General features: G+C 35.6%; 1 protein-coding gene across 1 annotated transcript in view; it reads left to right on the forward strand.

Moving 5' to 3' along the window:
- Nucleotides 1-12,814, forward strand: part of amon (prohormone processing protease amontillado) — a 133,956-nt gene that overhangs the window by 82,219 nt on the left and 38,923 nt on the right. The window contains exon 7 of the mRNA XM_033478077.2: nt 7,546-7,758. Within this exon, the coding sequence (XP_033333968.1) occupies nt 7,546-7,758 (213 nt within the window). The remainder of the gene's footprint in view (nt 1-7,545; nt 7,759-12,814) is intronic.

Below are 12,814 nucleotides of genomic sequence, written 5' to 3' on the forward strand. Positions count from 1 at the left end.
AATATTTCGAATAAACTCTTGAAATAAAATTTTATTCGTATAATATTTCGAATAAACTCTAGGAATAAAATTTTATTCGTACAATATTTCGAAGAAACTCTAGGAATAAAATTTTATTCGTATAATATTTCGAATAAACTCTTGAAATAAAATTTTATTCGTATAATATTTCGAATAAACTCTTGGAATAAAATTTTATTCGTATAATATTTCGAATAAACTCTAGGAATAAAATTTTATTCGTACAATATTTCGAATAAACTCTTGGAATATAATTTTATTCGTACAATATATCGAATATAAACTCTTGGAATAAATATTTATTCGTATAATATTTCGGATAAACTCTAGGAATAAAATTTTATTCGTACAATATTTCGAATAAACTCTTGGAATATAATTTTATTCGTACAATATATCGAATATAAACTCTTGGAATAAATATTTATTCGTATAATATTTCGGATAAACTCTAGGAATAAAATTTTATTCGTACAATATTTCGAATAAACTCTTGGAATATAATTTTATTCGTACAATATATCCAATATAAACTCTTGGAATAAATATTTATTCGTATAATATTTCGGATAAACTCTAGGAATAAAATTTTATTCGTATAATATTTCGAATAAACTCTTGGAATATAATTTTATTCGTACAATATATCCAATATAAACTCTTGGAATAAATATTTATTCGTATAATATTTCGAATATAAACTCTTGAAATAAATATTTATTCGTACAATATTTCGAATAAACTCTTGGAATAAAATTTTATTCAAGAAGTATTTCGAATAAAATTTGATTCGAGAAATATTTCGAATAACTTCCTCGAATAAAATTTGATTTGTATAATATTTCGAATAAATTCTTCGAACAAATTCTTCGAATATAAAATTGATTGCGTTATTCGTTATTCGACTAAAATATGGCCAACTCGGCACTGCTACGATATTGTCGTGTCGCCTAAAGCAACGTCCATTTCCAACGTCTATTTAGGACGTCGATGGTGTTCGTCCATTTCTCGAAGGACTCGTGAACAGTACCGATGCCAAGCACGCCATCTTGGCGCGCGTCGTTGCGCGGAAGCATTGTTCGTTCCGGTAATTAACGCCGGTAATTAGCCGCGCGAATATTCTGGCGTCGCACCGCGTCGACGGAAGTCATTCCGGCTGGCACTTAAGTAAGTCGAGTGTAAACAAAGCGTCCTTCGAGTCTATCGATCTCTCGAACCTGCGAGACCGTTCATTCCCATCCGTCCCGCGCGAGCATGATCGGGATCACGTCGCGACGACGAGTTTTTCTTCGCGGTCCTCGCGTGATCGACGTTTGTAGCCGAACAAGCAATTAGGCGACGGAGGAAACCGCCCTTGAGAATCGGACCTCCGTTTGTTATCCGCAACTTTCTCAAAATTTCCTCCAAATATTATCCAACGAACTAATTTAACCGAATTTAATCCAACAACGACCTCGAACATAGCAGAGACAAATACAAAGTTAAGGATAATATGAGCCGTTTATTTTGAAAGTGGCATAAGTCACTTTACCGTAATGAAAAGTGGTGATTTTTTAATGTTTATACGAAATTATTTATACTGAGAAAAATATCAGCATCCTGAGATAACAAATACAAGTAAATCTTCTCGAAAATTAGCATCCATATTTTTAAACGTGTTAAAACGCAAACCCTTAAATATATCGACTTCAAAACAAAGTGACTTATGCCACTTTCAAAATAAACGGCTCAATTGTCATCATTGTTAAATCTGAATTCATTCTGAAGCCTAAAGTCTTGTTCATTTTCCTTCAAAAGTTTCCTCAAAAATGCTACATATTGAAACGTCCACAAAATCATTGAAAATTTTTTGGTGTGACTGAGTCCATCATGAATTTAAAGACTGAAGTCTCTATTTTGCAACGACACCATAAAACTCGATGTATGATTTTTTAGAGCCGTTTCAGGGAACAAAAATGGCGAACAGGTTCAGTCGCCTGAATTCCTTATAGTGCAGTTTACATTGCCGCAACTTTGAACTTATTGTTAAAAGTTCGATACACTCATAATACACTGAAATGAAGGCATAAAGAATCTAATTTTATTTTTGAATGACATCGATGCATGGCCTGAGGTATTTATGTGATTTTAAACCCAAAATAACCCTTTGACTTCTCAAAAAGATTCAATCAGGTTCGATCAAATTTTGAAAAAAGCTGTTGTTTAAAGGATATAGATTTTTGATATAAATCTTCATTACAATTTAAATTGTAAAAAATTATTCATGAATTAATTTGAATTGTATTAGATTTTTAGTGTATAAATACATAATAAAGAAAAATATAATATGTAAATAATTTACATGTAAATTATTGCAACTCCCGCAACTCGGAGCAAATTTTGCCAAAATTGCGACTCTGCTCTACAAATTTGAATTGAGATAAAAATCATTACACTGTCACGAAATTTCGTAGGAATTAATAAATGAGAGATTCCATGTTTTTAACTATTAAAAGAAACTATTTCAAAGTTTTATAAATCTCCGCCAAAGAGAACGACGGCTGTTATTATTAAATGTCAAGGAAAATCCGCAAAATATTAAGAATTAAATATCATTCATTGATTTACTGTTACACATAATTTGTAGTACGCCACCATTTTGTCGCAATGTATTCCAACAAAAATTCCGCTTCTTTTCCCAAAAACTGATATTGTTTCGACTGTTTATAGTGGTCTTTCACTAATTTTTATTTAAAAAACAAAACCTCGATTGTAATCTTAAACGACTAAAAATCACTTTCTTTCGAAGCGTGCGATCTTTTTGTCGCGGAGTGTACTATATTTAACAATACCCTGGCAGCGTAATCACGCCTCGATGACCGGTATCGAGGAAACGATTTGCGAATTCGGAGAAACAATCCCGAACACCGAAGAGAAAACGGTCCGGGGACCGTGCGAAATCCTCGAGGGCTAAACAGGATTCGTTGCACTCGTCGTGATTCGATTTCTATAGGAGAGAGAACAGTGTTTTCGAAATTTCCAGCGGCGGCCGAAGAGCGGCCAATAATTGCTTGGAATCCAATCAGCGCGGCCGGCGCTCGGTCTCTCCGTATGAAAACGTCGATAATTCATCGGAGATACGACGCGCCACGGCAGACCTAATTACAGAGATAATTAGATCGATGTTCGTGGGGTGAGTGAGTGGGGTGGTTGACGGGAAGGAGACGGAAGAGGGCGGACGTTCGTCGCAGTTGCTGCTGTTTTTGTCGTTCGCCGGTGTAACAATATTGTTCGGCCGGAGACGCGATTAATTGTCGACGCACTCGATCGAAGCCCGTCCGATCGAAGGTCGCGCCCGGTCGATCGTCCATCGATCCTTGCGCCGAGAGAGATCTGGCCGAGAGATTTCGGGCTGGAACGGAGCGGCGACGATACACAGAGTGTCATCGTTGCCAAAGGATTCTGCAGCTTTGAATTACCGATTGCTCCCTTCGATGCCTAATTAGTTCCGCTGTTAACACCTGCCGACGCGTGTGCTCGACATCGCCGACCTGCTTCGCTCTCCTATCTCGTTGTTTCCATTCCAAATATTTGGGAAGCTGAACGGGACGTTCCGTCCGACTCTCTGTTAATTAATTGTTGAATTGTTTTGGTTCGCTGGGGGATGTGATGGGAGGCCAGTGGCTCTTCCAACTGGCAAAGTGAAATTGTTTGTTAAAAATGTACATATTTGTATTCGACGGTTTGGAATTCGCAAACAATAAATTTATTGAATGAAGCTGACGATATGTTAATGAACAATAAATTAATTAAAAGAATGAGGCAACGCGAATCTACTTCTAGCCAGCCAAATCAAATTCATTCTTAATGTGTTTTTCGCTAAGTGAATTTTTAAAGGTGTACATTTTTATTTGACAATTCTAAATCGACAAACAATGAATTAATTAGTAGAAACAGACAACGCAAGTTGTCTGTTCGTACTATTGGGTTGGCAACTAAGTAATTGCCGATTTCAGTTATAGATGTCTCTCACTCCCATTTTTATGATATCCGTAAATGTTAGATTATAAAATTATTATTATTATTATTATGTTATTTTTTATTATCCGTGAATGTTAGCAGCTGGACAAATTGAATGCAGCGGTCAAGGAAAAGCGACTAGAATTGGTCAATCGTAAAGGTGTCATTTTCCAGCAGCACAATGCTAGGCCGCACACGTCTTTGTCCACTCAGCAAAAATTCATAAAGATTTTGTTTTTGTTTGATTATGTATGATCAACATGATTTTCTTTGAGTTTTCGTTCGATTCTTTTTTCTTGCACTCGACGATAGTCTTATGTTTCAATTTGATACTATTTAGTCCCGTTTCATTCAATTTGCCTTGATTTTTCCTAACTCTGTATGGACTTAGTTTGATTCTGCTTGATTCGCTGTAGATTTATTTAATTCTGTTTGATTTCCTCTAGTTTCATTTCGTTTTATTACTTTCTAGTTTGCTTCTGTTTGATTCCGTTCGATTCAATTCACTTCCCCTCTTGCCCTTTGGCTCCGTATAACTTTAGTTTATTAGGTTGGCAACTAAGTAATTGCCGATTTCAGTTATAGATGTCTCTCACTTCCACTTTTATGATATCCGTAAATGTTATATTATAAAATTATTATTATTATTATGTTATTTTTTATTATCCGTGAATGTTAGCAGCTGGACAAATTGAATGCAGCGGTCAAGGAAAAGCGACCAGAATTGGTCAATCGTGTCATTTTCCAGCAGGACAATGCTAGGCCGCACACGTCTTTGTCCACTCGGCAAAAATTGATGGATATTGATTGGGAATTGATGTTACACCCACCATATAGCTCTGATCTCGCGCCATCGGATTACCATTTATTTCGATCCCTGGACAACTCCCTTCGTGGTAAAACTTTTAATGACGACGACGCTGTAAAATCTCACTTGACTCAGTTTTTGGCCGAAAAGGATCAGACTTTCTACGAGCGTGGAATTTTCAAGTTGTCAGAGAGATGGCAAAAGGTCATCGAACAAAATGGAAAATACATTACAGATTAAACTTCGTTCCAAGTAAAAAAAATTTTTTATTTCATTGAACAAATCGGCAATTACTTAGTTGCCAACCCAATAGATAGCCGAATGCTTCCTTAATGTGTTTTTCGCTGAACGAAGTTTTAAAAGTGCGCATTTTTGTTCTACAATTCTAACGAACAGGAAATTAATTACACGAAGCAGGCAATGCAAGTATTCTAACCAGCAAAAGAAAACATTGTTCATTATGCTTTTCTTCTCTAAATTCTTGCATTTGTATTCTATGATACAACTGTTAATCTGTAAATGATAAATTAATTAATTCTAGCCAGCAAAATGAAATGGTTTTTCACTCTATTCTTCACCGAAGAATTAATACAAATAAAAAAATTCGTATTCTACAAATTCTTGGTCTACAAACAATAATTAAATTGAATCAGTGAAATAATGGTAGTTTTCTAGCGAGCAAAATAAAATTGTTCCTCATTCTATATCCTTCACTGAACAATTTTTAAAAATATGCAATTATAATCTACAGCTTTCAGTCTACGAAAACAATGAATTAATTACATCAAAATGACAACCGAAGCCTCTTAAGCAGCAGAATCAAATTGCTGCTCCCTCTATTCTTCCCTGAATAATTTATAAAATCAAACGATTGTATTCTGCAATTCTTGGTTTTCAAAGGACGAGATAATGAAGTGAAGCCGAATGAAACGAGTCGAACGATAAAAACCTCCCCATCCAGTAAAATAACGGTTAATGCTTGACGTTAACAAGTCGTCTGACACCTGTTGTGGGTCTGCAGAATATTTTCGCAGCTGTTCGGAAGTAAGAGCCTCGTATCCGGCAACGCCGCTATTAGATTTTTACAGCGGTCGAGCAGCTGCCATTCACCGAGTCGAGTATGCTCGCTATCCGTTCGTCGATAACCGTCGAGACGTCGACGCGACGGGTCTTTTAGGGACGCTCGACGTTCGCGGAACTGCGTGTCCACGTCCTCGTCCTCTTTCGAAATCTTCCTTAACAACCGATCGTTGCTGTCGCGCGACTTACGACAGGCTGTTACAACGCTGTAACTGTAACAGTATCGTCGACAACGCGCCTTCGGGAACAGAGATATCGACTGATGAGGACGAGCTGATAAGAACCGCGTCTTCGACGGCAGATCGAAGATTCTGACTGCGTAACAACGACGGTTCCAGCGACTCGGAATTTTCGTTAAAAATGCGCGGTGTTCCGACAGACGTCGGCTTAAACCTCGTTTTTCCCTGTTTCCGGACGGACGGAAAGTTCGAAGAGGGAAATGCAATTTTTAGAGTGTGAATTTTCCGCGACTGGAAGAAAATCGACGAAAGCTTCGCTTGGATAATCCGTTGTCAAAGCTTTTGCGATTTCATCGACGTAGCGACTGACGGCCGAGATTAACGTGTATTTTTTCTATTTAGTGGAAAGTAAGGAAATGGGAAAAATTAAATAACGAAATGTTTGATTTCGACACGATTCACTTTTATAACTGAGAAAATTATATAGTTGGGTGGTTTTTATTCAAAATCTGTTGTAGTTAATCTGATTTCCAGTTGAAATTAATCGGCTATTTAAAGTTAAGTATCATCTAAGTTTTTATTTAATATTAATTACGATTTAATTCTGTTTAATTCTCTCTCTCTCTCTATTTAATTCTATTTGCTTCTATTTATTAATTCTACTTAATTGTATTCACTTTTATTCAGTTCTATTCAATTCTATTCAATTCTATTTAATTTTATTCAATTTTATTAAATTCTATTCAATTCTATTCGATTCTATTCCATTCTATTCGATTCTATTCGATTCTATTCGATTCTATTCGATTCTATTCGATTCTATTCGATTCTATTCGATTCTATTCAATTTTATTCAATTGTATTCAATTTTATTCAATTTTATTCAATTTTATTCGATTTTATTCGATTTTATTCGATTTTATTCGATTGTATTCGATTTTATTCGATTTTATTCAATTTTATTCGATTTTATTCAATTTTATTCAATTCTATTCAATTCTATTCAATTCTGTTCAATTCTATTCAATTCTGTTCAATTCTGTTCAATTCTGTTCAATTCTGTCTAAAATTAAGCATCGACTAAATTTCTACATAAAATTAATTTGTCCTATTTCTATACTTTTCATTAAATAAAAAATATACGTTAATTTTGACCCTCAGTCGCTACGTCGATAAAATCGCAAAAATTTTGACAACGCATTGTCCAAGTGAAACTTTCGTTGATTTTCTTTCAGTCGCGGGGGAAAGTCGCGTACTCTAAAAATTGTATTTGCCTCTTCGAATTTTCCGTCCATTTAAAATTAATTAGCATGTAAATATTTCTTTCACTAGCGAACATATAGATTCTGAGAAATATTGTCTTGGAAGTACAGCGAAGGATTAAAAAGGTTTTCTGGAGAGGTTGTGACGCACACGCTGGAACGCGATAAATTTTGCAAACGGTTTTTCTGTTTCCAGGGGCGGCGAGGTCTGGGAAATATTTACGTGTGGGCGTCAGGGGACGGTGGCGAGGAGGACGACTGCAATTGCGACGGATACGCGGCCAGCATGTGGACTGTCAGCATTAACAGCGCCATCAACGACGGCCAGAACGCGCATTACGACGAGAGCTGTTCGAGCACCCTCGCTTCGACGTTCAGCAACGGCGCCAAGGACCCTAAAATTGGCGTGGCAAGTACTCGCACGATTAACTTCGCTTCTTCGTTAACCAATCACAACGATTTTGACTATCTTGATCTTCGTATTCCAATACTTTCTCGCCTGCTGCGTGAACAATGTTCCCAAAATGGAAACCAACTTTGGAAACAAATTTCGATAAAAATCGGCCAACTTTGACTGACGATAACTCCACGAAAAATCATCGTTGGACGATGATCTTCCTCTCAAATTGAAGCTTAAAACCTCTACTTTAAGACAGTGGTTTTAAGTTGGATGCGTCGTCGTCACTGTAAGTGCGAGACCGTGTTTACCAGGCCATGTTTGTAAGACCACATTGAAAATTGCCAAGTTTGTCGAAGTGCACGGACTTCGACGAATATTTTTCCGGGATGCCGTTTGCAGTCGAACGAAGTACGATCCTTCCCCTTTAATTCAAGAGAAAAGAATCGAGGCTGCAATTTTTCTTCGCGAAGTTACAGCTGTATAAAGTGACCCTTGCGCGAATGATTGTTTACTGCTACTCGACTTTTTCGGCAACGAAAACAACGTTTTTGTTATATTAGTTATCATTGCTATCGTTTCTCGAGATAGTAGACGTATTTACAAATACTTTAGTAACAGTAATCTCGCAGTAATTTGCGTGAGATTGTTTCAGAAAATGTTGCTGGTTGCTGATGTCAATATCAATGCAAGAAGTGGCGCGTGCGCATCTGTGTGAGATTATTTTATTGAGAATTGAGAACATGAAGTAAACGTTGTAGAATTGATATGAATGTTTGAGAAATTAGTGTAAAATGGTATTTTCCACTGGTTGAATATTTATAGTTCATCGTTCTTTGAATGAAATTACTACGAATCCAACGGTCGTAACTACTCTGTTAAGCTTCGAGGAACGAATCCATCTTATGCGAAAGACTTCGTCTTATTCCTCATCCTGTTTGAAAGACTCGAAGCCACTCTCCAAGGGACCCGGTAATTCCAACTTAGCTGAGAATCTAAAGTCTCAAGGCGATCCTAATGACTCCGAAACGTTCCAACTTTCCACCCCGAGCTCGGAGACATTTCCCGAAAGTTTCGAGGCGCCGTAAATCTCCCGCCGCTCCTTTCTCTCTCTCTCTCTCTCTCTCTCTCTCTGTCTTTGTCTCGACTTCGAAGGATTCGAGCCAGGGATTTATTAAAGCGTCCCTTATATTCGAAAGGTGGATTCTTCGTTTGCGCGACATTTTCGTAGAATCGGAAAGTTTCGTTGCAATTTCGAGGCGAGTCGAGGCGGCCGCCTCTGGCGGTGAACTTTAAAAACGAGTCCTAACGGCCGGTTAATGCTTCATCCCGGTTTAACGCTCCTGTCAGCAGCTGAACAGGAGATTTCTTGCCACTGGGAGAGCCTTAAGTTGTTATCGATTACGGTAGTCGTAACTTCGTTGACTCCGGCATCGAATTTTTTAACGCTGAAAGCGGCTGTTAAAGGTTACCGGCACCCAACGACTTATAAAAGCATGGACGCTGCGTTTTTTTAACGTTTTGTGAGACCTTTATAACGGCACGGTACGTGCACCGTCGAACCAGTTTATTCAACAATTTACATCAAAGGGACCATTTAGCTGAAAACCAAGTACAGTAAATTCTCCCTAATTGACGCTCAAATTGTACACGAGAATGGACAATTTGGGAAGAGAGGATACGATTATTGGAGCTTTGCGGATCGTTTTTATAGTCATCGATAGTCAACAATTATAAAAACGGGCCGCAAGACTCGAATAATCGCATCTGTTTTTCTAAAATTGTTTTTCTCAAATTTTTCTGCACAATCTGACCATTAATTAGGGAGAATTTACTGCACTTATAATTTTTCAGATGAAATTTCTGAAATATTTATTTTTGTAGCATTTCTTTACACTGGATCGAATTATGCAGAAATTGATTCTCCAGCTTTCATTGTTTTATTAAAAGAAATTATCTTTTTTGTCAAAAAATTGTCGGATCGAAAGTTCCATACACAGGTTTCCTCAGTGTCATGTATAGTCTTCACGCGACTAGAAGGCACCTTTGTGTTTGCATCCCCTCCCTCTTACTAGCTGCCCCACTGCTGCAGCTAGTAAGAGGGGGTATTTAAACGTAACGGTGCCTTCTTGTTGCGTTAGGACTATAGAAAAGCGGCAGGAAAAATTTTAGCTCGAAAACTTAATTTTTATTCGAGTTATTCTAATTTAATTTATAAATTTTGAAATCAGAATAACTCGAATAAAAATTAAGTTTTCGATTATAATATATATAATATATAATAATAATATATATTAATTTAATTTATAAATTTAAAAATTGATATATATTTACAAATTTTAGCTCGAAAACTTAATTTTTATTCGAGTTATTCTAATTTAATTTATAAATTTTTAAATTATAATATATATATTATAATATAATATTATTATATATATATATGTATTATAATATAATATTATATAATATATTATTATTATTATTATTATTATTATTATATTAATATATATTATATATCATCATTATTATTATATTATTAATATAATGAAGAACTACTAAACTAATAAAGAAACAATCGAACAAAATATTCAAATAAATATGAATTAATAACATTACATTAGCCTAGCAAAAGAATTGATTTACATGGTTTTTGTGTTCAACGGCTCAATTGTAAAATGACGAATCAACCTGCAAAGTCAGACGTAATAATTCGAAACTTCCCAGTGCATCAATCCTGAGCGAGATTTTCGATAATGTTCCTTCTGCGAGAAATTTCGAACAGCACTAATTTCAACTGTGAGCCACGAATACTGAAAATCGAACGAAAGCACTGGCACGCTAACTTCGAAATTAAGTAGCAAACGTTCGGTGTCTCCATCGCAATCGTCTCATAATTATCTCAACAGTCAAGGAAAAGTTCGTCCGAGGAAAAATGTTTCGAGAAATATTTCTGACACAACCGGTGCCGAAGATAAAATGTCGAGCGCGTGCACGTTGTTACACGAGAACAACGGATGCACAGGGCGCATTCGAGGAGAACGCGAGGGAGGCGGATAAAAATAAATTAACCATGCAAACACGGCCCGGGGATCTCTGTGCGCGAGGGAGATCCCGATTTGAATAAAAGCGGGACCGGTATTTCCACGGCGAGCTTCTGCACTATCTTTCTCGCCTCTCGTTCCCGCGTCCATGCAAATTCCCATGATCTTTGCGAGAACGTGGAGCACTGCGACCGACCCTCGAACTCATTGTTTCGGGACGAGTACACTAAACCCGCGCTGTCCGAGATCTCCGCCTCGGGCTTTGCCTGTTCTCGATTCGTTGGCAAGGAAACCTGGGAACCGTGACGACATCCGGCATTTGCGTCCAATGTTTCAGGTCCTCTACGTTTTTTCTCTCTTTCGTCGCCGTTTAACGGAACGGTGCATGCGATATTGATAATTGTAAGCTCCACGATTTTTATTTGTTTATCAAGGATCGGTCGGGTTGATTGGAAATAAAAAACATTGAAGATTGAAGAATTTTTCTTTATTTAACAATGACCGATAGAGTTGATAGAAAATAGTGCAAATTGAATACAGAACAATTTTTTTTTATTTTGATAATGACCGGTAGAATTGGTAGAAATTGGTAAAAATTAAATAGTTAACAATTTTTGTTTCTTTAGTAACGACTGATAAAATTAAGGGAAAATGTTTCAAATTGAAGTTTTATTTTAAGTTTTATTTATTTAGCAGCGACCGGAAGAGTTGATGGAAAATACTATAAATTAAAGGATCGACAATGTTTCTTTATTTAGCAATGACCGTTGAAATTGATAGGAAATATTTGAAATTGAAGATTGTACAATTTTTCTTTATTTAACAATGACTGATAGAGTTAATAGAAAATAGTGCAAATTGAATACGGAACAATTTTTCTTTATTTTGATAATTACCGGTAGAATTGGTAAAAATTGATAAAAATTAAATAGTTAACAATTTTTGTTTCTTTAGTAACGACTGATAAAATTAAGGGAAAATGTTTCAAATTGAAGTTTTATTTCAAGTTTTATTTATTTAGCAGCGACCGGAAGAGTTGATGGAAAATACTATAAATTAAAGGATCGACAATGTTTCTTTATTTAGCAATATTTAATAGAGTTAACAGAAAATATTAAAAATTGAAAATTGCAAATTTTTTTTTTATTTAGCAGTGACCGGTAGAGTTCGTAGAAAATTCTATAAATTGGTCAACAATTTTTCGTTATTTAGCAATGACCGTTGAAGTTGATAGGAAATATTTGAAATTTAGGGTTGAACAATTTTTTTGGTATTAAACATTGGTCGCTAGAGTAGCTAGAAAGTAGTACAAATTAATTACTGAACAATTTTTCTTCATTTAGCAATGACCGATAGAATTGTGTGTTGCTAAAAAATACCACAAATTAAATACTGAACAAATTTTCTTTATTTAATAATGACCAGTGGAGTTGATAGAAAACTATTAAAAATTAAAGGCTGAACAATTTTTCTTTACTTATCATTGAATTGACACAAAATTGACAAAGAATAGTACAAATTTCAGAATTTTAAAGAAATACCTTCATCTAGCCATCATTAATATGTACAGCTAATATTAAATACAAAATATTGAACAGTTTTCCTCTATCAGTAACTATTCATTTTTTTATTATTTAACATTTCTAGTCTGAGAATATTCCGAATATGGTTCTAAAAACTTCATGGGAAAGACTTGAATAAATTTCTCGAGTCTAACAACTGGGTTTATCTCCTATTCACGCAAAAATAATTCTTGAACAGTCGCAAACAAACATTTCGGAAACTGATTGCTTTGCTCCGGAAGAAGTTAAAATAACGACAATGATATTAAATTGTTCTAAACAATGACAGCATTTGATCCAATGGAATAAAATGACAAAATGAGACGCACAGTAGTATATGTACGTCGCTTGCCAGACGCGTTGAATTTTCTTCTATTTCGTAATAAGCAAATCTCCATTGTAATCTTACATGAAACTCTTGTATGAATTTGTTACATAAAACAGTTACGTATATACAATTACGTC

This window comes from Megalopta genalis, chromosome 13 (assembly GCF_051020955.1).
Source record: "Megalopta genalis isolate 19385.01 chromosome 13, iyMegGena1_principal, whole genome shotgun sequence".
Lineage (NCBI taxonomy): Eukaryota > Metazoa > Arthropoda > Insecta > Hymenoptera > Halictidae > Megalopta > Megalopta genalis.